General features: G+C 42.1%; 1 protein-coding gene and 1 long non-coding RNA gene across 2 annotated transcripts in view; both read right to left on the bottom strand.

The window, feature by feature from the left end:
* The window catches only part of LOC308574210 (uncharacterized protein), a gene marked incomplete at its 5' end in the record, with an annotated part of 50534 nt that extends 30881 nt beyond the window's left edge, over window positions 1-19653 (bottom strand). Inside the window, 3 exons of the mRNA XM_081171829.1 lie at window positions 15899-16036; window positions 17300-17434; window positions 19606-19653. Of these exons, the coding sequence (XP_081027955.1) occupies window positions 15899-16036; window positions 17300-17434; window positions 19606-19653 (321 nt within the window). The remainder of the gene's footprint in view (window positions 1-15898; window positions 16037-17299; window positions 17435-19605) is intronic.
* LOC308574302 lies at window positions 236-13375 on the bottom strand. The gene is made up of 3 exons (XR_014002464.1): window positions 13342-13375; window positions 12404-12576; window positions 236-290 (listed from the first exon to the last, which is right to left on the bottom strand). It is a non-coding gene; the product is annotated as an uncharacterized lncRNA (long non-coding RNA).
* Window positions 19654-26750: the final 7097 nt, after the last annotated feature.

Raw genomic sequence — 26750 nt, 5'->3', positions numbered from 1 at the left:
TTCAGTCTTATGTGGATATAATTCATAGCTCCAACATGTCCTGAGCTGAGGTAGAAGAATATTTATTGAGAACAGAAAATTTCCTTGTAATTAATAGATACAGATTGTCCCTAGATATTGCTTTTTTATGCCCAGATGACTGCCTCTATTTCCTTAAAGAACACCATATAGCGTCCCTTCCCTTGGTACTGGACAGTCCCATTGAAGAGTCGCCATGCAGTGTGGTCACTTCATCCTCCTGTCTCTCATCGTGGGCCTTTTCGCACCCTGGCCTGAGCTGCTGGGCATCTCTGCGTCAGATACAGGTATGAGCTCTCTCTCCTCTTACAACTTCTAAATCTTATGTGTATCATGGCTGTACCTCCCCCTATTTCTCTCCAATTCTTTAACCTGCCTCTCTACATAGGGTTGCCCCCTTCCATAAGGCCAAAGTGATGTGGAGCTTGCTTTCTTGTAGGCAACACATGCACCCAATTATATAGATCACGCTATGGGAGTTTGAGGAGCTTGTGTGCCTACAAAGATTCCCTGGGCTGACGTTGCCCAGTGACTGAACATGTGACCTTGAAAGGAGCTCAATGGATTCTCCATGGTGGCTCAAAATGAAGAGCTGTGGAGTTGTATCCAACATATTTCTTCTCAGAGTAGATCCATTCAAAAAGATAACTCTAAGTTAAACACGACAATTCATTTCAATGCCTCTATGCCAAGTATGACAACGTTGCATGCCAGCTGTGGTCCTTGCTTGGGATCAGTGTCAGCACCTGGAATTCTCAGAAGTTGCTGGCATTCTAGCACCCTGCCCAAGGCCACAGTAGATCAGTGATACTCTGGTTGTTCTGTGAGTCCCTCTTTAAACTTTACACTATGTTCCCGGGGAAGCAACATTCTGGGAACTACAGTGGTACCTCGGTTTAAGTACTTAATTTGTTATGTAACCTGAAGCGTATGGAACCCGAAGTACCACTGTATCAGATTTGGAGTACACGTTACCCTTGAATAGTCTGATCTCTCTCTTCAGCAATCTTTGCCAACTAAACTCAGGGCTCAGGGTGTGGACATAGGAGTCTTGTTCGTGGTTAGTGTTGACTTCTGGCATCCTCAGGAATATGTGTTGTTTCACTAGGCCAGCCAAGATACCTTGCAGGTGGTACTCACCAGAGTGGCAGAGAGCAGCATGTTGTTTGGCCCATATTGGATTTGGCATAATGACTCCTATGAAACACAACCTCAGATTTGGAATCAAACTCAGATTTGGAATCAAATTATCCTTGGCTCTGTTATCTGTCTCAGCCAGCTCAAAGGACTGGAACAGAGCTTTTATGGAATCATGTTCTTCTCAATACAACATCTGTAGTTTTATTTTGGGTTTTTTGTTTTGTTTGATTTTTGGTTCATAGATAGGCAACTTGGCTTCTTCCAGAAGTCTTGGATTTCAGTTTCCCAGCTGACACCCAATGCTAAACTTTTGAGAACAGGAAAGTGACTTTCAGCTAGAACTGGATACAGCCCAGTGGTGGGGATGTAAGGTTATTAAAAGCTTCTGGGTAATGATCTATAATGAACTGAAGAAAATGTTTAAACTAACTTTTGTTAAAAAACCTGAAGCTTTTTTACTAGGACTAATAGGAACTGAACTCCCCAAAGAAGATAAGAAAATATTTTTGTATGCTACAACAGCTGCCCAAATATTCTTAGCCCAAAGATAGAAGGAAGAAAAGATAGCAACGAAAGAAGAATGGCAAATCAAGCTAATGGACAATGCAGAAATGGCAAAATTAACGGCAAAGCTCAGAGACTATGACAATGAGAAGTTGTTTTTTTTAAAAAAATGATATTTATTAAGGTTTCAAAGAAAAGAATTACATGAGTTAAAAAAAAGAAGAAAAAGTAAGACAAAAATAAAAATAAATGAAAAAATACAAAATACAAAGAAAGATAAAAAACACTTAAAAAATACATCAGTCTTTCCATACCTTACATTTATTTCCTTGTTTCCCTGACCTCCTCACACCCCCTTTTTTGTATTCCAATTCAGTTAATTAATTCAGCAATTTCTTTCCCTCTTTGTTTCTATCTTAGTCCTTTAACATAATATATTATAACTTTGGATTCTCACCTGTTAACAATCCAGTTTTACATACACCCTTATAACATTACTGCTTAAACCACTTAACTTCATTCTGACATCATTCTAACATTCATTAATTTTGGAATATTTCTGTAAATAGTCTTTAAATTTCTTCCAATCTTCTTCCACCGACTCTTCCCCCTGGTCTCGGATTCTGCCAGTCATTTCCGCCAATTCCATGTAGTCCATCACCTTCATCTGCCATTCTTCCAGAGTGGGTAGATCTTGTGTCTTCCAATACTTTGCAATAAGTATTCTTGCTGCTGTTGTGGCGTACATAAAAAAAGTTCTGTCCTTCCTTGGCACCATTTGGCCGACCATGCCCAGGAGAAAGGCCTCTGGTTTCTTCAGAAAGGTGTATGTAATCACCCTTTTCATTTCATGACAATGAGAAGTTTAAAAAAGAGTGGGAATCGTTTATTATTTATGTGCAAAAATACTGTAAACAGGTTGATACATATAAGTAAAGCATTTAAGTAAATGCTTTCAACTAGCAGAAAATTAGATAAAATTAAGGGAAATAATAATTGAAAAGGTTTAAGCATGGATATGCAGAAGAACTTAGTTAATATAAGGAATCAGAAGAGGGTATGGAGGGAAGTCCAGAGATTTAGGGAATCTCAAAGAGAAGCTTTGTGAAAACATATTTGTATAAATTTAGATCTGGTAGAAATGTGAGTTAATTACTGTTTTTATTTGTGAGGTGGAGTCACCTGGTCAATGTCATTGCTTTCTGTGTTTCAGACTTTGATATAATGTTTATATGAGGCATGCCTTTCTTTGCTTTTACCCACCAGATGGTCTACCTGATATATGCAAACTCCCTAAGAAAGTAGGAAAATGCAGAGCAAGTTTTAAACGTTTTTTCTTCAATGTTGAAACCCTGAAGTGTGAGGAGTTCAATTTCGGTGGATGTCAACCGAATGAAAATAACTTTCCGAGTGAAAATGAATGTTATCAGCAATGTGGACGCTTTGGTAAGAACAAATAACTTGCTGTTTTAGGGCAGGAGCTGTGAACATTTTGGGGCAAATGGGCACATTTCAAAATTTGAGAAACTCTGATGGGTGCATGTCCCCTTTTCTTGAAAACATGAAAGGCCTCCAAGTACAATATTATTATCTCTCTCTCCAAACCCCTCCACACAAACCCAGAAAGGCAGCACCCTCTCCCCTTAAAACCTAAACACAACTGAACAAAAAGCACTGTTTGAAATGATTTTTGGTACATTTTACATATTGCAAATTTTATTTGAGACCACTGAACAAGACTTATGGTCAAAAAGCCTTTGGCTTACTTTTCTCAAGGTATCTTAGCACAATGACAAACAGAATGTCTGAGAAGATAAAAATCAATTAAAATAAAATAATGTGTACCATTACAGTGGTACCTTGGGTTAAGTACTTAATTCGTTCTGGAGGTCCGTTCTTAATCTGAAACTGTTCTTAACCTGAAGCACCACTTTAGCTAATGGGGCCTCCCTCGGCTGCCACGCCGCCAAAGCAAGATTTCTGATCTCATCCTGAAGCAAAGTTCTTAACCCGAGGTACTATTTCTGGGTTAGCGGAGTATGTAACCTGAAGCATCTGTAACCGGAAGCGTATGGAACCTGAGGTACCACAGTATTCAATAACAGCCGAACTCAATGTCTCTTCTCAGTTGCTTTTTGACTGACCAGTCTTCTCCAGTAGAAGATAAACCATACAGAATACAGTAACATCAACTTCAGTATAGCTGCAAATAATATAATATATTTTTTGATGTGCTGCAACATAAGTATCTTTCCAGCTTTTCAAACTGAGAAATCTAAAGTACTGAGCCTACTCTCAGGCAGCCATGGCCAGACTCCTGAAGGGATTCTTCCTTCAGGTAGAAAATATCTGACAGGGGTGGTGCAAAATCTAGCCACTCCCTTTCTCCATGGCTCTTTAGCACAACTCCAGGGCATGGGCAGATCGCAACAGATTGCAATTGCATGAACTGCAACTCCCGTGCAGAATTCCAAAGGAAAAACACACACTAAGGCAGCAGAATTCTTCAGTTATAGTTTACTGAGGTTTAAAAGCGTACAGGATCTTACTGGATCCCCAGTAAAGTCCCAAAACTTCAGCTCCTAAGACCTCATCCAGTTACAGAAGCAAAGAAACAGACAGTATAACAGAAAGCATAGAAAGAGACACAGAACTGCTCTATAGGCAGGAAATATATCATCTGCCTCTGAGCGTTGACCATGAGCCCCACAGACTCATGAGATAAACAACTGCTGCAAGCTTGTATATGAGAACATTCAAGAATGTTCTCCCCCCATAAAACTCACAATGCTTGACGATATCATCCCTTGAAAGGAAAATGAACAATGGCATCTGTTTCTGAAGGAAGATCTGCTCACCTCTTATCACCTTGAGTGGCTCCTGAGATGTACTGTGTACTGTGCTTTTACCTTCTTCTTAATGCGGCACCTTTGTTGTGGGCTGCCCTGGGCTCTCTAGGAGACGAAGGGGGACGGGGGGATATAATTCTTCTTCTTCTTCTTCTTCTTCTTCTTCTTCTTCTTCTTCTTCTTCTTCTTCTTCTTCTTCTTCTCATTTGATCCACCACAAAGATTCTCTATTTCTTCCACAGTAGTGAAGAAGGAGTAATATTTTGGCATCCTCAAAAATGCCCCCTGCTCATGTGAAAGAAGACAACAGCTAAATTCCAGATGTCCTGCCAATCTACAGATGTCCTTCCATTCACCTCAGCTGAATATTCCGAATAAGTGCAAGAGTAGTTCAGCATCCTCTGTATTCTGGTTCTTGAGTATGGGGTTTTGTCCACATTAATTCATCTGCTATTAAATCCACATTAATGCTGTTAAATGTCTTCTATGGCTTACTATTTCTTTGTGGGGAGCTTAGATGATTTTAGTTACTAAAATATTTATATGCTGCTATATCATCTAAATATCAAAGTGATTTACATTATTTACATATATCATAAAACATGTAAAAAAATTAGATTAGAGAACATCAACTAACCATTAAGTATTTTCTTAAATGCTGGCATAAAGCTGTCATTATAAAAATGTTTTCAGCAGGCCTTTAAAGATTCACAGCCTGCTGAATCTCTGTTGGCTGAGCAGTCCTTAGGGCTGGGCAAAAGGCTAAAGGTTTGGATTCTTGTTGTCAGATGAGCCTCACCAACTCCGGGGACGAGACATGATGCTCCTCCAGATGATCTAAGTGTTTGAGATGACAGATGAGATGTTAGGCTGCCCTTAGGTATTTTGGACTTGTAAATTACCCTAACACAAAGACAACGAACTTGGCTCGGTAGTAGATGCGCAGCCAGTGCAGACCTTTTAACAATTCTGTCATCCTTTTGCACCAACTGGAGCTTTCAGATGAGGCCGAAGGGCAGCCCCACATAGATCACATTGTTGTAATCCAACCTCAAGGTTACCAACATGTGGTCAGACTTTCCCTATCCAGGAGCAGCCATAGCTGGCCAATCAGGCAGAGCTGTCAAAAGGAACTCCTAGATTCAAAGGATACCTGGGCTTTTAATGAGAAACATGTTTCCAGGAGCCCTCCAGAGCTGCCTTGCGTATCTCCTGGTCATGGGAACCACCTTCCCAAAGGGCATTTGTCTTCATCTGGAAGTGTCCTGGGAGGGATTTTAATTCAGCTTCAATTTTAAGAACAGCATAACCCTTTCCACTGCAATGATGTGAGCTTACAGTTTGCAGGTATGGATAGGTGACTAACAACTCGAGTGCTGACGTCTAGTGTGAACACAATGAAGGAAACAAAGTACTGCAAAGTTGCCTGGGCTAGTTCTTATGGAATCGATGGCTTGTGAGAACGGTATAAAGGCGTCTGCACCAACCACTTCAGCTATGAAAGCCAGAGTGGAGTGGTGGTGCAGTCTGTAACTCACCACCCACCTGAAATGTGTGGATAAAAAGCACAGGGGGAGCAACACAGTTGGACAGCAAGCGTTCACACGTTACACCCCCTCCCCATTAGGAGTCTGTGGTCACACCCACACTAGACATCTAAAACAGACTTATACCATGTTGCCAGTCCTGGCTTCCCCCAAAGAGTACCAGGATCCCTAGTTTTTTAAGGGTGCCGAGAGTGGTTAGGAGAGCCCACACTGAGAAATAATTTTGAGAGCCCTTAAGCAACTCCACGTCCCAGGATTCTTTGTGGAAAGGGCTTGTGGTGACAAAGAATGAGGACGTAATGCCTGCTGGACATTCTCAGTGTCAGCACTTGGAATTCTTGGGGAGATGCTGGCATCAGAACAGCTTACAGTGGTACCTCGGGTTAAGTACTTAATTCGTTCCGGAGGTCCGTACTTAACCTGAAACTGTTCTCAACCTGAAGCACCACTTTAGCTAATGGGGCCTCCTGCTGCTGCTGCGCCGCCGGAGCATGATTTCTGTTCTCAACCTGAAGCAAAGTTCTTAACCTGAAGCACTATTTCTGGGTTAGCAGAGTATGTAAGCTGAAGCGAATGTAAGCTGAAGCGTATGTAACCTGAGGTACCACTGTACTTTCAGACATGTTCATGTGGCCATCCAGAGATTAAATAACAATCTTTTCCAGCCAAGTCAAGACTGTTCTTTTTCTCTGGCTGAATTAAAAATGGAATAAATGGTTCAAAATCTATCCCCCCTCCATGAGGTATGTGTGTATAACATATTGCATGAACTTCATGTTTGCATTGACATTGAGAGTCTGTGGACCAACCTTCACCAATCTGAGCTGGCAGGGGCTGGTGGGAGTTTAGTTCAATACATCTGCAGGGCACCCAGTTGGCGAACACTGCTGTCGACCATAAGCGCTCTTATGATCTGTTATCAGGCCTTGCTATATGCAGTTGAAAGAAAAGAAAAAACCGGAAGAAGGCCATAAACTTTGCATGACCAAAGAAGGGGAAACTGAATAGGGGAAAATTGCCGAAATCGTTTAATGATATGGAGGAAAATTTAGATTTAATCGACATTTGGAGGCATAAAAACCCCACTGTTAAACAGTTTACTCATTATTCTGAACCCCACCAGAGTTGGGGCAGAATCGACCAGATCTGGATGACAAGAGCACTTTCGTTGAGAGTGAAAAGATGTGAAATTCAACCTAGGACACTTTCCGACCACTGTGCTTTGGTTATGGAAATAAAAAATGAAGTAAGGGGGCAGTACAGGTGGAGGATGAAAGAAAGTTTATTTGAAAGTGAAGAGGTGAAAGAAAGAGTAAAAAATACTTTGAAAGAATATTTGGATTTAAATGTGAATAAGGAACCCACCATTGATATTGTATGGGACGCCAGCAAGGCGGTTTTAAGGGGACTCCTAATACAACAAAATAATTATAGGAGGAAGTTAAGGTAGCAAAAGAAAGAGGATATCCTCACTAAGCTGAGAATTTGTGAGAGAAAATTGACTATAAACCCGACAGATGAAGAGACCAACCGAGCCTCCAAAGTGCTGCAGTCTCAATACTCAGCGATATTAAATCAGGATATAGAATGGACAATTAAATTTATGAAGCAGAGGTACTTTGAATCCGTGAATAAAATGGGGAAGCTACTCGCATGGCAGTTAAGAAAAAGAAAGAAACAAAACGTGATAAATAAAATAATAGTGGAGGATAACATCATAGAAGACCCTGAGGAAATAGAAAAAAAGTTTATTCAATTCTTCGAAAAACTGTATAAAAGAGGGGAGGAAGATAGCGCAGAAATTAAAAATTATCTGGACCAAAATGGAAGGAAATATATAACAGAAGAGGATAGAGTACAATTGAATAAGGAGGTTACAGTAAATGAGGTTAAGGAGGCTATTAGCAGGATGAAGAATGGAAAGGCTCCTGGGCCGGATGGTCTGTCCTCTAAATATTACAAAACACTAGGGGAATATTTAGCACCTGTCCTCAGAGATGTCATAAATAACATCTTCCAGGGAGGGAAGATCCCCTGCTCCTGGAAAGAGGCATATATAACCTTGATTCCAAAAACAGAAACTGAAAAGACAGACTTAAAAAATTATAGGCCAATCTCATTACTTAATTGTGACTATAAGATCTTCGCTGATATCATGGCCAGTAGACTTAAGAAGCTTTTAATGAAATATATACATAAAGATCAAGCGGGATTCCTTCCTAACAGACATCAGAAAGACAACGTTCGCCATATATTAAACATCATTGAATATTTAGATATGAAAATAGATATACCAGCTGCTCTAATCTTCATAGATGCTGAAAAAGCCTTCGATAATGTCTCTTGGGAATTTTTATCACAATGTATGGATAAGGCAGGCATAGAAGGCCCCTACATGAAAGGTATTAAGGCAATATATTCGGAACAACAGGCCAGGATGATTATAAATAACAATCTGACCAAATCCTTTAAGATTATGAAAGGTACGAGGCAAGGCTGCCCATTGTCCCCCTTGTTGTTTATAGTTGTGTTGGAGGTGATTGCAAATAAAATAAGAGAGGCAACAGACGTGAGGGGAATAAGAATTGGGAAGAAAGAATTTAAGCTGAAGGCGTATGCCGACGACCTGGTTCTGTCCTTGGAGAATCCAGTGGACAGTGCTGGTAGGGTGGTAGAATTATTGGAGGAATTTGGTAGATTGTCAGGATTTAGATTAAATAGGAAGAAAACAAAAATCTTAATAAAGAACTTGGATGATCAGGATAAAAACCAATTGGAAAGAAAGATCGGTATAAAAATTGTGAATAAAGTAAAATATCTGGGAATTTGGCTATCACCAAAAAATATAAATTTGGTTGAAGATAATTATAATAAGGTATGGCATGAAATAAAAAAAGATTTGGATATCTGGCATAGGCTGAAACTTTCATGGACAGGAAGGATGGCAGCAATTAAGATGTGCATTCTTCCGAGATTATTGTTCCTGTTCCAAAATATCCCGATAATAAAAGGCACCTCCTGCCTTAGGAACTGGCAAAAAACCCTGACCAAGTTTATTTGGCAGGGGAAGAGACCCAGAATAAGACTTAAATACCTAACAGACTCAAGAGAGAGGGGCGGCTTTGCAGTCCCAAATATAAGGCTTTACTATGAGGCAGCTTGTATATGCTGGATAAAGGACTGGGCCACCCTTAGGAATACAGACCTATTAGATTTGGAGGGTTTTGATATCAGGTTTGGGTGGCATGCCTACCTATGGCAGGAGAAAAGTGGGGTCCACAGAGGCTTTACAAACCATATAGTCAGAGGTTCATTATTGGAAGTGTGGAATAGGTATAAAAAAGTGATTGAAAAAGGCATCCCTTGGTGGCTCTCCCCAGTTGATATCATTAAAATAAAAAAAATAAATATGACAGGTGAAAGATGGACGTATGAGGATCTCTTAGTAAAGACAGAAGAAGGGTGGAAAGTGAAGCCTTACGAAGAGTTGAAAGAAAAGGTAAAAGAATGGTTACATTTTCACCAGATCAATGCACTGTGGGGTGAACACAAGAAACAGGGGATGAATGAAAAAAAATCGAGATTTCAGCTGGAAATTTTAGAAAGTAATGACAAACTCCTCTCCAAAATGTATAAGCTATTACTAGAATGGGATACTAAAGAGGACTTGGTGAAGGGAGCAATGGTAAAATGGGACAGAGACCTAGGACATAATATTGAATATAATAAATGGCAGACACTTTGGAGGAAAGGAATGAAATTTACAGCGTGTGCAACCCTTCGTGAGAACCTAGAGAAAATGATGTACCGCTGGTACCTGACCCCAGCAAAGTTAGGAAAAATGTATAAATCTGTAGACAACAACTGCTGGAGATGTAAAAATAAGGTTGGTACCTTTATCCATATCTGGTGGACCTGTGATGTAGTGAAGGAATTCTGGGGACAAATTTATGAGGAATTGAAGAAAATTTTGAAATATAATTTCACCAAAGCACCTGAGCTGTTTCTTTTAGGGATGATTAGCGAGGAAATTAAAAAACCAGACCAAACCTTTGTGCAATATGCTATGGCCGCGGCGAGGATTTTAATAGCGCAAAAATGGAAATCCCCTGATGTACCCACGATTGGTGAGTGGCAACTAAGGCTATATCAATATATTGATTTAGCTAGACTAACACAAAAAATAAGGCAAAATAACATAGTTAAACATAAAGATGAATGGATTAAATTTCTAAAGTATCTTGAGATAAACATGGGAATCAACAACTTAGCAGTAGACGATAACTAAAGCCCTCGATGTATTATGTTAATGACAGTATTACTGCAGAAATAATGTAAGGATGTGTATTCCAAGACCGAGATGAACGGAAGTTAATTATTGGTTTGTGTTTATGATTCGTGTGTTTTTTCTTTTTTCTTCTTTTTTTCTTTTTTCCTTTTTTTTTGGTTTTTCTTTTTTGTTTTTCTTTTTTTTCTTTTCTCTTGTGGGACCTTACTTGGTAATGTAAGTATATGTATATGTATTTTAGAATGTATTGTGTGCTGATTTCTAATAAAATTTAATAAAAATTAAAAAAAAAAAAAAACCGGAAGAAGGCCATAAACTTTGCATGACCAAAGATCAGGTTTGTATCAACATCATATCACGTAACTGAAACATTTGAGAGTTCCAATGTGTCCCTATTTGATGTGGAAGAATACTTTAATGAGAACAGGAAATTACATTGGAATCATTAGAGTAGATCCAGAGTGTCCCTAGAGATTGGTAATTCATTTTTTCATGCCCAATTGATGGGCTCCATTTCCTTGAAGAACATGATATAGCATCCCTTCCCCTGGCACGGGACATTCTTATCGAAGAGTCGCCATGCAGTGTGGTCGTTTCATCCTCCTGTCTCTCATTGTGGACCTTTTCGCACCCTGGCCTAAGCTGCTGGGCATCTCTTCGTTGGATACAGGTATAATAATAATAATAATAATAATAATAATAATAATAATAATAATAATAAAAAATTTTATTTATATCCCGCCCTCCCCAGCCGAAGCTGGGCTCAGGGTGGTTAACAACACCAAAATAGTGCAACATTCTAAAAACATTATAAAAAATTATTTAAAAAAAAATTGATGGCAACCATAAACTAAAGTTATGTAAAGATTGCTAAAGGAGGGAGTCAGGCTGCGCCGTGACCAAAATCCTGGTGGAACAGCTCTGTTTTGCAGGCCCTGTGGAAAAATGTCAAGTCCTGCAGGGCCCTTGTCTCTTGTGACACGGCGTTCCACCAGGTTGGAGCTGCAGCCGAAAAAGCCTTGGCTCTAATTGAGGCCAGCCTAACCTCTCTGTGGCCTGGGACCTACAAGATGTTTTTATTTGAAGACTGTAAGTTCCTCTATGGGGCATACCAGAAGAGGCGGTCCCGTAGGTATGAGGGTCCTAGGCTGTATAGGGATTTGAAGGTTAAAAGCAGCATCTTAAACCTGATCCTGTACTCCACCGGGAGCCAGTGCAGCTGGTATAACACCGGATGAATGTGATCTCGCAGCGAGGATCCCGTAAGGAATCTCGCTGCAGCGTTCTGCACCCGCTGGAGTTTCTGGGTCAGTCTCAAGGGCAGCACTACGTAGAGCGAGTTACAATAATCCAGTCTGGAGGTGACCGTCCCGTGGATCACAGTGGCTAGGTCAGGGCAAGAGAGCTAAGGAGCCAACTGCTTAGCTTGGCGGAGATGAAAAAATGCCGCCTTTGTTATAGCTGCAATCTGCGCCTCCATGGAGAGGGAGGTATCGAAGATGACACCCAAACTCTTAACGGACGGTGCTGGCACTAATTGCACCCCCGCAAGAGATGGGAGTTGCCCCCTCAATCCCATATCGTCTTGTCCCAGCCAGAGGACCTCTGTCTTCGAAGGATTTAACTTCAAGCGGCTCCCATGTAACCACCCAGCCACAGCTTCCAAACATCTGATCAGTGTGTCTGGGGCCGAGTCAGGATGGCCATCCATCAACAGATAGAGTTGGGTGTCATCAGCATACTGATGGCAGCCCAGCCCAAAACTCTGGAAAAGCTGGGCGAGGGGGCGCATAAAGATGTTAAAAAGCATCGGGTAGAGTATCCCACCCTGAGGCACTCCACACACCAAGGAGTGGCGCAATGACAGTTCCCCCCCAAGCGCTACCCTCTGTCCCCGACCAGAGAGAAACGAGTGTATCTTTTGTGTATCATGGCTTTACCTCCCCCTATCTCTTTCCAGTTCTTTAACCTGCCTCTCTACTTAGGGTTGCCCCCAAGCGACAAATGTACCAACTTATATTGATATTTCTATAACAGCTGGAGGCCCAAGCAACAACCTGAATTTGCCCAGTGAGCAATTACATCAGCTTGATCAAATCTGGATCTTCAAAGGAGCTCCATGGCTTCTCCATGGCTTGGTGGCTTAAATCTGTGGTGGCTCAAGATGAAGACATGTGGGGTTGTAACCAATGACGGTTCACTCAGAGTAGATCCATTCAAATAGATGACTCTATAAGTTAAACAAGACAATTAATTCCAATGCATTTTTGGATAGTTGAATTTCATGACATGGAATCCTCAGAAATATGCTGGCATTCTAGCACTCTGCCCAAGACCATAGTAGACCAGTGATACTCTGGTTGTTCTGTGAGTCACTATTTAACCTTTATACTATGTTCCCAGGGAACCAAAATTCTGGGAACACTCAGATTTGGAGTAAACCTACCCTTGAATAGTCTGATCTCTCTTTTCAGCAATCTTTGCCAACTAAGCTCAAATCAGCCATGGTTCAGGGTGTGGACATATGAGCTTTGTTCATGGTTAGTGTTGACTTCTGGCATCCTCAGGAATATGGTGTTGTGTCACTGCACCAGCCAAGATACCTTGCAGGTGGTGCTCACTGGAGTGGCAGAGAGCAGCATGATGTTTGGCCCATATTGGTACTGGCCCTTGCCCAGGAAAGGACGCAAGAAAGTTCCTGTGCTTAAGACCAAAAGCCAGTGGCCCTTTCTTCATACACGCGGATGGCTCTCGCCTGTCAAAGCACCAGTTCATGAGGGTTATGCACAAGGGAATCGCTGCCATGGGGCTCCCATCTGGGGAGTACGCCACACATTCTTTCCGCATCGGGGCTGCAACCACTGCCGTGCACATGGGTTTACAGGTGGAGAGGATAATGGATATGGGACGGTGGAAGTCGAACGCTTACAGGGGATACATCCAGAAACCATGCTAACGTTCCCTCCCCATCAGCCCCCTGACCCGGCTCTCTTACTCTTTTATTTTCAGGTGTCGGGGCGGTGCGTCTGGGAGAGATTGCGTGCAGTCACCAGGGGCTGGGGCGGTGATCTGCAGCTCCCAAACAATGTTGAAGAACAAAGCAGGAAGCAGAGAAGATTTGGGGATAGATTAAGGAATGCCCTCCTCCAAGTGTGCATCTGGCACTGTGCTTTAAACAGGGGGTGGGAGGCAAGTTCCTTGCTAGAGATTATTAGGAAATGGATTGCAAAGAAAAACTGCTAATATCATAATACCGTTATGCAAGTCTGTTGCTTGTTTCAGTGACGTAGAATGGGGGGAGGGCAGAGGGGCTGTTGTCCCGGGCACAAAATTTGGGGGTGGCATAAAAATTCAAAAGAATAATAAACCACTTTGAGGTTGTTTTTTCTTTTAAAAAAACACAATCAAGTGGTGTCAAGCGGTGTAAAAAATTCATGGAATAAATAATAAATAATAATAATAATAAAATAAACAGCCGCTGACCCTGTCCCCTCTCCCTGCTGGGAAGACCCTTCCCCACCACCATCGTTGCCGAGCCCTGATAGGAACCATGGGTTAGGGCAGAGCTTTCTAAACTGTGCATCGCAACACATTAGTGTGTCTTGCAAACAACAACAACAACAATCTTTATTACGGTCCAGAGACCCAACGAAACATTACAAATCAATATAGAGTTCATACAGCCTACCTCCAGATTAATCAAGCACTTTGTTTAGAATATAGGGCTCGTTTGTTCTTGCAACCACCCATAAAAACTTTGCCACTGCCAACGATCTAGCTTTTGTCCGGTCTTCCAGTAGGAATCTGACATAGTGAGCCTCTGATTTTCCCGGGAAAGACACCAGCAAGGGTAGTATCAGTTCAGCCCTGGTCTGCTCATACTTCGCACAATGCAACAAAATATGATTTATGGAATCGATGTCTTGAGCACACGAGCAAAGTCTGTCCTGGTAGGGAACTCCTCTCAACCTACCATCCAGCACTGCAGAGGGGAATACATTTAGTCTGGCTTTGGTGAAAAGCCTTTGATAGTTATGTACTGTCAGGTTTTTTATGCAAGATGTTAACTCAAAGACACACCCATATTGAAATCCTGCTGCCAGCGGACTACAGACTGCGTGTGACCGAGATAGCAAGTCACTGTGTGCATTGTCCCATATTCTTTGCTTTAAAACCTTTTGGGCGCCTTCATAACCCAGGTAATACAGTTGGGGGGGGGGAGACAGACCAATAGAGGTGGCTTTTTTAGCCATGGTTTTCTGCCATTTGCTGACAAATTCCTCATTGGTCAAATGTTGGTACAGACCCTTCCCTAGATTAAACACTGAAATCCTGAGCCAATGTTTTAGGGCAGCCCACCAGGCTCTAGCTGAAATTGGGCATTCACCAGCTTCCAACAGAAGTACGGAGTTGGGGACGCAGTTAGGTAACTGCAGCAGAGATTGTATAAATTTTGCCTGAAAGCCATCTAGCTTTGGCAGGTCCCCATTATGCCTGAAATTTGCTGTCTTGCAAACACTCCCCATTCTCCTCCTGGGGCTGGAAAGGGGTTAGTTTAACCTCTAGTTTGCTAGTAAAACTGAATTACTGTGTCCCGAAATGATGCATGTCTAAAAAGTTTGTCACCAACGTGAAAAGTTTGGAAAGCTCTGGATTAGGGAGAGCCCCGGGCACTGGCAATCCACGCTATGCCCCAGTCTTATTGTAAACTGCAACCTCCAGTTTGTAATTAACGTAAGGTTGCCATATGTCCAGAATTTCCTGGACATGTGCCCAGGGAAAAATTTTTGGATAATCAGAAAAATGTCCTGGATTTATAGCTCAACAACTTTGAGTTTCCATTAAAAAATAACTTTTGTGTCCTGAATTTTACTTCTAGAAATATGGCAACCCTAAATTAACATCAAGCCACAATTCTTTGAAAGCAAAACTAAACTCAGCAGAAGTCGTCCTCCTGGGAGGAGGAAAATGGAGGAGGCAGCATGTGAGCTCAAGGCTTTGTTTGGACTCATAGAAGCTTGAAATATACTCAGAGTCGCAAAGTGATTTCATGCTCTTTATTCAGCTCATAGTGGTGAGGAGGAATGAATGAAAGTCCCCTCACCGTATCTGCTTTATATACATTATTTACACAATGGGCTGCACATGATTGGCTAATTCCGGAATTCTACTGTAAGCCAATCAGGTTGTGGATTCACTTCTATCTGGAGCATGATTGGGTGCTTCCTGCCAACCAATCATACTGCTGCATTGTTCTAGGACCAATCAGACTGCTGCATTTTGGATCCTATTGTTCTAGGACCAATCAGACTGCCGCAGTTTGGATCCTATTCAACTCAGTACATAACAAAGCTCACCTACATACAGCTAAACCAAGCTTTAGTGTCCCATGTGTACTGGGCTGTGAATTAAGAAAGGCACCATGGGTTCCAGTGTAATGTTGCAGAAGATCATGTAGGGACAGAACTCTAAGACTATTCAGTTCAACTACCTGAGATGGTAAAATGTCATAGAAGGTTTTGATGTCCACCTAGAATATATTTGACACTTACGTGTTTATAGTCGTAGACAACAGTTGCTGAGGTCGTATTGCTCTGGATATGAAAGGCAGCAACACTTTCCTGGTTGTTCACCATCACAGTTTGCTCAACCACTTCGCCATCTCCTGTACTACTAGTGATTTTAATTATCTACAAAGGAGACAAGTTTCAACAGGGAAATGCATTTTCTATGTTCCTGGTACTTTGCATGGGTGATCTCGAAGTACAAATCTGAAGCATTTTAGCTGGTGCTATAGAGTCATATCAAAATAAAGGAGACATGGCAAGCATTTGGCAAGCATGGCAACCTCATGCATTTAATAAACACACAAGCACTTTTCAGATGATTAATATGTGTGTAGCAGTGATGGATTAAATTTTAATCTCTAAATAAATGCCGAATTGGCAATCGTAGAGAAGGGAAGTTGTCTGTTCCCCTAATTCCCCCTGTTTCTGTGTACATTACTGAGGTCCAATTAAATGCCTTAACAATGATGTAAGCGCATTTATTATAGAGAGACTTGATTCTGGTGTTACTATTTCCACCTTCAAATAACTTGTGGAGGGAGGAATAATGTGGTTCCTTCCACCGTGTCCCTGTGTGCATGGGCAAAGGTTTTCTCCACTTATGCTGCTAGAGATCTTTTAGTTGGAGGACCTGGGATTTAGAACTTTGGGCTGGGATCTGGCAATTTGTGCACTTAAATCCTAAACTAAACCAAGTCCCAAATAACCCAACAGACCAGGGAATAGGGAACCTGTGTCCCTCCACATGCTGTTGGACTACATTTCCCATCAACCTTGACCCTTGGCTATGATGACTGGGGCTGATGGGAGCTGGAATCCAACAACATCTGGAGAGTCCCAGGTTCCCCACCCTTGGCATAAGGATTGCAGAGATAATGGGTTGTATCTTGCTAAATTCTTTTCAGACTGGATCTATTGACATTAATGAACCTAAGTTAGTCATGTTCATTAATTTCAAGGGATCTGCTTGGAGTGGGATCAACACTGGATACAACCCAGTGTATGTGAGACACTTTGAGCACTCCAAAACACTTTATGAAATGGTAATATGATGACATCCCAAATGGAAACCCCATATTGAGAGGACGTATACCTCTGCATCTCAAATACCATCAACAAAAGTCATTTTACTTCATGACCTCCTGCTCATCCAAAATCAGACTGGCAGGGTTCATCAGCACCAACGCTGGCCCTGCACTTCACCCTATGGAATGAGTGGCTGGTCTGCAAGTCAATGTTTAAATTTCCTATAATCTGTCAGAGTGATTCTCCCTTGGACACTGTGAGGAATTTCAAATGATGATCAGTAGCTTAGCTGCTGCTGTGGCCAATGATCAGCCTTACTCTTTTGAATGACACTAGCTTTCTTTTCAGTCTTCTACTCACCTTTTCGGTGTGTTGCTGCGTCATGTAAACACCAATGAGAATCGCTCCAATAATGATAATGGCCAGAAGCATGATGACAGAGATGAGGATCATTTGCTTCCTGTCCTTAGGCACTCTGGGTATAAACCTGAGGGCCTGGGAAAGAGAGTCAGGGACTTAGCCGGGAAAGGACAGACCATTACTCTCTCCACCCACAGATTCCCATCCCTATGTGTGTTTTTTTTATAAAATTTTTATTGGTTTTCCACAATTTATATAAACACAAACAATACACAATACAAACAGACAAACACATAGACAAACATGTATAATTTCAAATCCTAATTTCTTAAACCTTACTTCACCGACTTCCCCATACCTCCCCTTTCTGCATCCCAATTTCCAAATTAGTTTCAGCAAATCCTCCCCCTTAAGTTTATCTAATTTTCCCTTGTTCTTTTCTTTTACTTAACCTTTTACAGCTGTAATTCCCTTCTTTCTATACCCTTAGCATTCATTAATTTTACAATATTTCTTAAGATAAATTTTAAATTTCTTCCAATCTTCTTCCACCATCTCTTTCCCTTGGTCTCGGATTCTGCCAGTCATTTCAGCCAGTCCCATATAGTCTATCACCTTCGTCTGCCATTCTTCCAGAGTGGGTAGATCCTGTGTCTTCCAATACTTTGCGATGAGAATTCTTGCTGCTGTAGTAGCATACATAAAAAAGTCCTATCTTTCTTTAACACCAATTGGCCGACAATGCACAAGAGAAAGGCCTCTGGTTTCTTGGGGAAAGTACATTTAAGTACCTTTTTCATTTCATTATATATCATTTCCCAGAAAGCCTTAATCTTCGGGCACGTCCACCAAAGGTGAAAAAAGGTACCTTCAGTTTCTTTGCATTTCCAACATTTATTATCGGGCAAATGATAGATCTTTGCAAGCTTGACTGGGGTCATGTACCACCTGTAAATCATTTTCATAATATTCTCTCTCAAGGCATTACATGCCGTAAATTTTATACCGGTGGTCCACAACTGTTCCCAGTCAGCAAACATAATATTATGACCAATGTCTTGTGCCCACTTAATCATAGCTGATTTAACAGTTTCATCTTGTGTATTCCATTTCAGCAACAAGTTATACATTCTTGACAAATTCTTAGTATTGGGTTCTAACAGTTCTGTTTCTAATTTCTAATTAGAAACAGATTCCCATCCCTATGGCACTTTCTGAGACAGTGAGCTGCAACACAGTTTAAGCAGGACAGCCGTGGGAGCTTCTTATTTCAAGTAAAGGCTTTTCGTGAGGAAAGTTATATTTTAATACTAAAAAAAGGAACCATTTCTTGAAACACGAATCAAGTAACAGGTCTAGGGAATGCAGAAATCATTGTTTTAATTTCTGTGCTACCTTAGAATGGTAGGATTTGCAAGATTGTGCCTTGCACATACCGGTAATTAAAACTTAATATTTTGGGATAATTGGTGAGTAATTTTAGCTGCAATTCTACGGCCCATGGGATCATGCCCAAGGGGCCATAGGATACATCAGAGCTCCTTTTGCAGTCTTGGAGACTGAGACTGGCAGTGGCTTTTCAGGTTTTCAGGTAGAATTTTCCCCCAGCCCTATCTGGGGACACCAGGGAATTGACCCGAGAACCTTTTGCATGAAAAAATGTGCCCAACCATCAAGCTTTCTCCTGTGCTCCTCAGGGAAGCAAGCTAGTTTAAGAGGGTGCAGACCAGGCTACATAGGACGTGGGTGGTGCTGTGATCTAAACCACATTGCTTCTTCGGCTTGCCAACTGGAAGGTTGGCAGTTCAAATCCCCATGCTGGAGTGAGTTCCTGTTGCTCTGTCCCAGTTTCTGCCAACCTAGCAGTTTGAAAGCATACCTGTGGCAGGAAGGTAATCGCCATTTCTGTGCACTGTGGCATCTGCCATGGTGTTCTGTTGCACCAGAAGTGGTTTAGTTATGCAGGCCACATGACCCGGAAAGCTGTCTTTGGACAAACGCCGGCACCCTTGGCCTGAAAGCGAGATGTGCACTGCAACCATATATTTGTCTTTGACTGGACCATTCAGGGGTCCTTTACCTTTTACCTTTACCTTTTTACATAGGACACACAGCTCTCTCATCTTCAACCGAAACTTGAAACTGGTGCCTCATCCTGCCTAATGATATGGCAGACCGTACTTGGCATTCTGTGTCAGCATCTGTCACTTTTGCTTCTGAGTTACTATCAAAATGAGTTCTCTTGCACACCCCAAATATCATTTTCTGCCAAATAGGTCCCCCCCAAAAAAATCTACAGTACTCACTATGGGTTCTGATGACATGTTGACCTGACAGTCGACTTTGGAGTCCATCTCTGCTGCGATGTCTGATGAAAACTACCATAGCCAGTTCACCTTTATAGGGAGATCTATGGGCAGGATGAGGCCAAAGGTTCCTGACAAACTCGATCATGGGAAATATGATCACCAGTAATTACATCTGACCTGGCATTTGACCTCCTTTAGCTGAAGGGGGAATTTCTATTTGATCAGTATACCATGGAGAGAGTTCTAGAAAGCACAGCAAACCCCCACCCCCACAAAAACTAGAATTTTCACATTTTTAACAGTGACTTAGCAACTGATTACCCAACATATTGAGGTTCTCTCTTAAATTTGTTAACCAAGGGTTGTAGCCAACTAAGGTATACTCGGAATAGACCTATTGAAATTAATGAACTTAACTTAGTCATGTCCATTAACTCTAGTAGGTTGGCTGTGAGTAGGACTTGAATTGGATACAGCCCCAATTATTTAACTATAATGGGTTCAGGAAGTCCCTGATATCTATTGGTAGATGTTGTTGGGCGACAACTCCTGCTGGCATAGCCGATGGTCAGGGATGATACATCTGGAGGACCACAGGTTCCCCATCCCATCTGAGTGTTTTCCGGGAGATGGGAAGTTGTAAGTTTGATGGGGATTAGAACTTCTAGGAGGAAGGAAGCTGGAATGAAGGGAGACCACAGGGAGGAGAGCTGAAGGGAAGGGATAGTGAGAGTAACCAGAGAGAAATATGGGTGGAAGAGACAGATCAAGCAGATGAAAATGTCCTCTTCACATATAATGCATGCCAAGAAGAACATTGCTTGTGTGGACTGCTGAAGAAGTAGAAACTATAGGCCCAAGGTAGTGCAATGTGGTTACCAAGGGTGAATTTCACATACCAGTTTGAACCAACTATCCAGTTCTTTGGCCACATGCTTCCAGTCGTAGTTTATAAACCGCCCTATCCCCTAGATGAGTTGTGGGCATATTGGCAATGCACCTCAGGGTGCTAGGAAGCATTCTGGGTCGAGATGTGGTTATAGGCAACCGAAGATGACCTCACTTGCAATGGTCCATTAATGACATCAGACTAGTAAGCACCCTAGGACAGCTTCCTGGGCCCTGGTAGGGTGCACCAGCACCAATGCTTGCCTTGGGTTCTTTACATCAGGTAGCAGGGTCTGTGCACCCCCATTTTAATCTCTCACAATGCCTCAGAGCAACAGTACATTGAACTCTCATGGTAAATTGGGACAAGTTAAACTGGCACTTTCTAGCCATGCTTGCATCATTCGGCCACTGCCAGATAAACTTGGAGGGAGACTCATCAGTGGAGGAGGAGGCTCAACAGAGGCAACAGTCCCTGAATTATTTAAAGGTAAAGGAACCCCTGACCATTAGGTTCAGTTTCGGATGACTCTGGGGTTGGGGCGCTCATCTCGCTCTATAGGCCGATGGAGCCAGTGTTTTTCCACAGACAGTTTCCGGGTCATGTGGCCAGCATAACTAAGCTGCTTCTGGCAAACCAGAGCAGCGCATGGAAACACCGTTTACCTTCCCACTGGAGCGGTACCTATTTATCTACTTGCACTTTGACGTGCTTTCAAACTGCTAGCTTGGCAGGAGCAGGGACCGAGCAACGGGAGCTCACCCCGTCGCGGGGATTTGAACCGCCAACCTTCTGATTGGCAAGCCCTAGGCTCAGTGGTTCAGACCACAGCGCCACCCGCGTCCCTTGCACCAGGGTTTACCCCAGCGTAATGGAGTTGGCCAGGATGCCCAAAGAGGTACAATTTATGAGTTTTCTCCATTATCTGCACAGCAGGGGGTGTTCAGTCAACAGATAAATTGCAAACGGATAAAAACATTGGCAGGATCATTGTAATAATCTGCAGTTTCATAAGAGTATATATTTAAAGTACACTGGTACCTCGGGTTACAGACGCTTCAAGTTACAGATGCTTCAGGTTACAGACTCCGCTAACCCAGAAGTAGTACCTCGGGTTAAGAACTTTGCTTCAGGATGAGAACAGAAATAATGCGGCGGATGTGGGAGGCCCCATTAGCTAAAGTAGTACCTCAGGTTAAGAACAGTTTCAGGTTAAGAACAGACCTCCGGAACGAATTAAGTGCGTAAGCAGAGGTACCACTGTAGATAATTAAATGAGCAAACTGAATGAATTTGGATCTGCAGAAGATATTAAAAAATAGATTTAAGGAACTACAGAGAGAGGAAGAAGGAAGTCAAGCTTTGAAATGTTAAAACGATTGTAAAATTAATGAAATGTATAAACCTGAAAGGTATAAATAAAAATTAAAAACAAAACAATACTTTGAGCGGGCCCGGCCCCTTTCCCACAAAGATCAAAGGGGCCGGAAACACGCCTGGCCCCCAGAGTTGGTGCACCTGCACAGGGTCTACATCACACCTGTTTCAGCCCTTGCCCATGTGACAAGAAGACTGAGACCATGTTGTTGTTTTCCCTTGCTCCCCCTCAATACGCATATCTGCTAAAATACTGGGAAACAAGAGGAAGTTACAATGGTTATCTTATCAGCTGGCCAGTTTAGCAGCTTTTATAGACCTAGATATTGGGGAAATCTACCTGTATACACAACTGATAAGCATAGGTTTATGATGCTGGGTGCAACCAGAAAGTCTTCCATGTGGAAATGTAAAACGTCAGCCTTACAAATGGAAATTGCTACCTGCATACAAAACCGACAAGGGTACATTTTTTGATGCTGCACCGGAGGCTACAGGCCTCCATTTTCCGCATCCTTGCTGTCACATGGAAGAAGAGATTCTGCACATATATCTGTCTGCTCCTGTAGATAGCTGTTTTATTGGACACCTTTATATACAGGCACCCCCCCCCATTTGCATGAGGATGGTGTTCCAGGTCATTGTGCATGTCACCAGGATGTGCGTAAGCTTGCCCTGCCCTGTTTTGCCTCCGTTCTGCCCCATGCTGAAAACGGCACCCCCTCCAACATGTCTCTGATGAGAATAGAGATGTCCCATTCCATAATTATAATTTTACTATTCATACCCCACACATCTTATTGGGTTGCCCCAGCACTCTGGGCAGCCTCCAACATATATAATAAACATAATAAACATTAAACATTCAGAATACATCCCTATACAGGATTGCCTTCAGACAGTTCAGGGGTTACATAACTCCATACCCTCCAACATTTCTCCAGTGAAAATAAGGACATCCTAAGGAAAAGCAGGACATTCCAGGACGCAATCAGAAACCGGGACAGCTTCTCTAAATCAGGGAAGTCCCTGGAAAATAGGGACACTTGGAGGGTCTGAAACTATGCACACATCTGTGGTTGCATACATGCCAATCGCACACAAATGGGGGTTTGCCTGTATATAAGAAAAGCAATTCAAATAATTATCCACCACTTTTTGGTAGTCACACCCACCCTCCTGGCAGATGTAGACATCTGAAGGCAGCCCTGATTTGGGAAGCTTTTAATGTTTGATGTGTGTGTGTTTTCTTTCACTCTATAGTTTTGTTGGAAGCCTCCCAGAGTGGCTGAGACAACAAAAGCATATTATGTTAACAAATGTGTTTGGTTTTTTTTGTATGTTTTAATAATAATAATAATAATACATTTTATTTGTATCCCACCATCCCTGGCCAAAGCCAGGCTCAGAGTGGCTCACATCATATAAATAAGACAACATGCATAATACGATATGCAAATAAAATAACATTCAACATTCATTACAACAATATAGTATTTTTTTTGTATATTAAATGGTATAGTTTAATTATGGAGAAGTGATAGGAAACTGAGCACAGCCTTATTGTAATACTGTACATTGTTCCTGATGTTATAAGAATCCTATGGTCCCAAATATAAAATAAATATTCATAATTGTACAAGGAAACACATACATAAGTATATAAACCACATGTCTGAAATAATACAGGAGAGCAATCCTGAAGTCATTTTGACTCTCCCAAATTGACCTCAATATATTTCTCTGCAAGAAGGGAGGAAATGGAGAAAGCTTCCCCTTTGTCTTTATTAACAGATATCCTGGCAAACAGGATTTCTGCTCTAGACCACCTCCTTCTGTAATGTTTGCACAATGTTTTTTGGGGTGGTCTTGGTCTAAAGCAGGCTTCCTCAACCTCGGCCCTCCAGATATTTTTGTCCTACAACTCCCATGATCCCTAGCTAGCAGGACCAGTGGATGGGGATGACGGGAATTGTAGTCTCAAAACATCTGGAGGGCCGAAGTTGAGGAAGCCTTTTCTACAGGGTGGGCAATTTCAAAAGTCTATATACGGGCTTGTGCACCATTGTTCTGGGTTCCTCCTCCCTCCTGGTATGGTGAGTGAGGACCCTGTTGCAACAGTTTAATAAAGATCAGGCTTACTAGCTGCTTTGCTTCTCAATATTCTCGGGCTGGCCTCTCTTATTTTCTCCTACCGATAGGGAACCTACTTAAGGACTCTATACGGGCTCTTGGATACCCCATAAGGGAAAAGGAGGAGGTTTTTTCTATAACACTGACTTTAAAACCATTTCTCAGTAAAATACCGCTCTTCCTTTCACAGTGTTCCCCTAAAAGTGAACCCTGTTGTACCCTTCCCAGCCCAAGCTCACCACATAGGAGCAAGAGGAAACTTTAATTCTATTCACTGCTCACCCCCATGCCCCTGTATTATGGTGCTCCAAGCTGTGGACTTCCAATACTTTAAGCAATCTCCTAACAACTGTCATTCTCCTGCTAACTTATAAACTCTGATGTCACTTTTGCACAGATTTGATAGCTTAGCCAGCCCCAGAGGCTGAACAGCCGTGGAAGCCTTTGGGAGGCAGAGACGTGAGAGGGCATCAGAGAAGGGAAAGAAGGAAAGAGGGACAGAGGCCAGTGTTGCCCGCGGTACTATGACTATCATTCAAGGCGCCCCAGTGTGCCATGGCACACTGGCTTAGCCAAATATAAGACGTGGTGAGAATAAACCAAACTTTATTGCTACAATAAAAGTTGAATGTACCAGGCATTTAAATGATGGTCTTAATAAGAGTGGCTGAATATTTACAAAATAAAAAATTCCTTCCAGTAGCACCTTACAGACCAACTAAGTTAGTTCTTGGTATGAGCTTTCGTGTGCATGCACACTTCTTCAGGTATCTGAAGAAGTGTGTATGCACACAAAAGCTCATACCAAGAACTAACTTAGTTGGTCTTTAAGGTGCTACTGGAAGGAATTTTTTTATTTTGACTATGGCAGACCAACACGGCTACCTATCTGTAACTGGATATTTACAGTATATTTCTTTTCCTACCTTAACCTGTCCTGACTAATGAACCCATTACTCCACAGCACCCACACCAGAGAGGAACAGAAGGGCATGGGCGCTGCATGACAAAAGAACAGGTTTATATCAATACCATGTCACGGAACTGAAATCCTTCCAGGATGTTTCAGTCTTCTGTGGATATAATTCATAGCTCCAACATGTCCTGAGCTGAGGTAGAAGAATACTTTATTGAGAACAGAAAATTTCCTTGTAATTAATAGATACAGATTGTCCCTAGATATTGCTTTTTCATGCCCAGATGACTGCCTCTATTTCCTTAAAGAACACCATATAGCGTCCCTTCCCTTGTTACTGGACAGTCCCATTGAAGAGTCGCCATGCAGTGTGGTCCCTTCATCCTCCTGTCTCTCATCGTGGGCCTTTTCGCACCCTGGCCTGAGCTGGCCTCACCACGTAGGAGCAAGAGGAAACTTTAATTCTATTCACTCCTCACCCCCATGCCCCTGTATTATGGTGTTCCAAGCTCTGGACTTCCAATACTTTAAGCAATTTCCTAACAACTGTCATTCTCCTGCTAACTTATAAACTCTGATGTCACTTTTTCATAGACTTGATAGCTTAGCCAGCCCCAGAGGACCATTTTCCTGGGGAGTTTGTAGCCAGGGCTGCTGCAATGAACATCGTGGAAGCCTTTGGGAGGCATAGACGAGAGAGGCCATCAGAGAAGGGAAAGAAGGAAAGAGGGACAGAGTCCAGTGTTGCCCGGGGTACTCTGACTATCATTCAAGGCACCCCAGGGTGCCATGGGAAACTGGCTGAAAACCACTGGCTTAGCCAAATATGAGACGTGGTGAGAATAAACCAAACTTTATTGCTACAATAAAAGTTGAATGTACCAGGCACTTATATGATGGTCTAAATAAGAGTTGCTGGATATTTATATTTATATTTCTTTTCCTATCTTATCCTGTCCTGCCTAATCTACCCATTACTCCACAGCACCCACACCAGAGAGGAACAGAAGGGCATGGGCGCTGCATGACAAAAGAACAGGTTTATATCAATACCATGTCAGGGAACTGAAATTCTTCCAGGATGTTTCAGTCTTCTTCTTTTTTCTTTTCAAAATGAGTTTTTATTGGTTTATCATTATATATACATATAAACAAATACAAAATATAATACATAAATTACATGTGTCATATCCAGTCCATGAATCATACATATAGCTCCAACATGTCCTGAGCTGAGGTAGAAGAATATTTTATTGAGAACAGAAAATTTCCTTGTAATTAATAGAGTAGATCCAGATTGTCCCTAGATATTGCTTTTTCATGCCCAGATGACTGCTTCCATTTCCTTAAAGAACACAATATAGTGTCCCTTCCCTTGGTATTGGACAGTCCCATTGAAGAGTCGCCATGCAGTGTGGTCCCTTCATCCTCCTGTCTCTCATCGTGGGCCTTTTCGCACCCTGGCCTGAGCTGGCCTCACCACGTAGGAGCAAGAGGAAACTTTAATTCTATTCACTCCTCACCCCCATGCCCCTGTATTATGGTGTTCCAAGCTCTGGACTTCCAATACTTTAAGCAATTTCCTAACAACTGTCATTCTCCTGCTAACTTATAAACTCTGATGTCACTTTTTCATAGACTTGATAGCTTAGCCAGCCCCAGAGGACCATTTTCCTGGGGAGTTTGTAGCCAGGGCTGCTGCAATGAACATCGTGGAAGCCTTTGGGAGGCATAGACGAGAGAGGCCATCAGAGAAGGGAAAGAAGGAAAGAGGGACAGAGTCCAGTGTTGCCCGGGGTACTCTGACTATCATTCAAGGCACCTCAG

Source organism: Podarcis bocagei (assembly GCF_964188305.1).
Source record: "Podarcis bocagei genome assembly, chromosome: 15".
Taxonomy (NCBI): Eukaryota; Metazoa; Chordata; class Lepidosauria; order Squamata; family Lacertidae; genus Podarcis; species Podarcis bocagei.
This window is presented reverse-complemented; position numbering and strand designations above follow the sequence as displayed.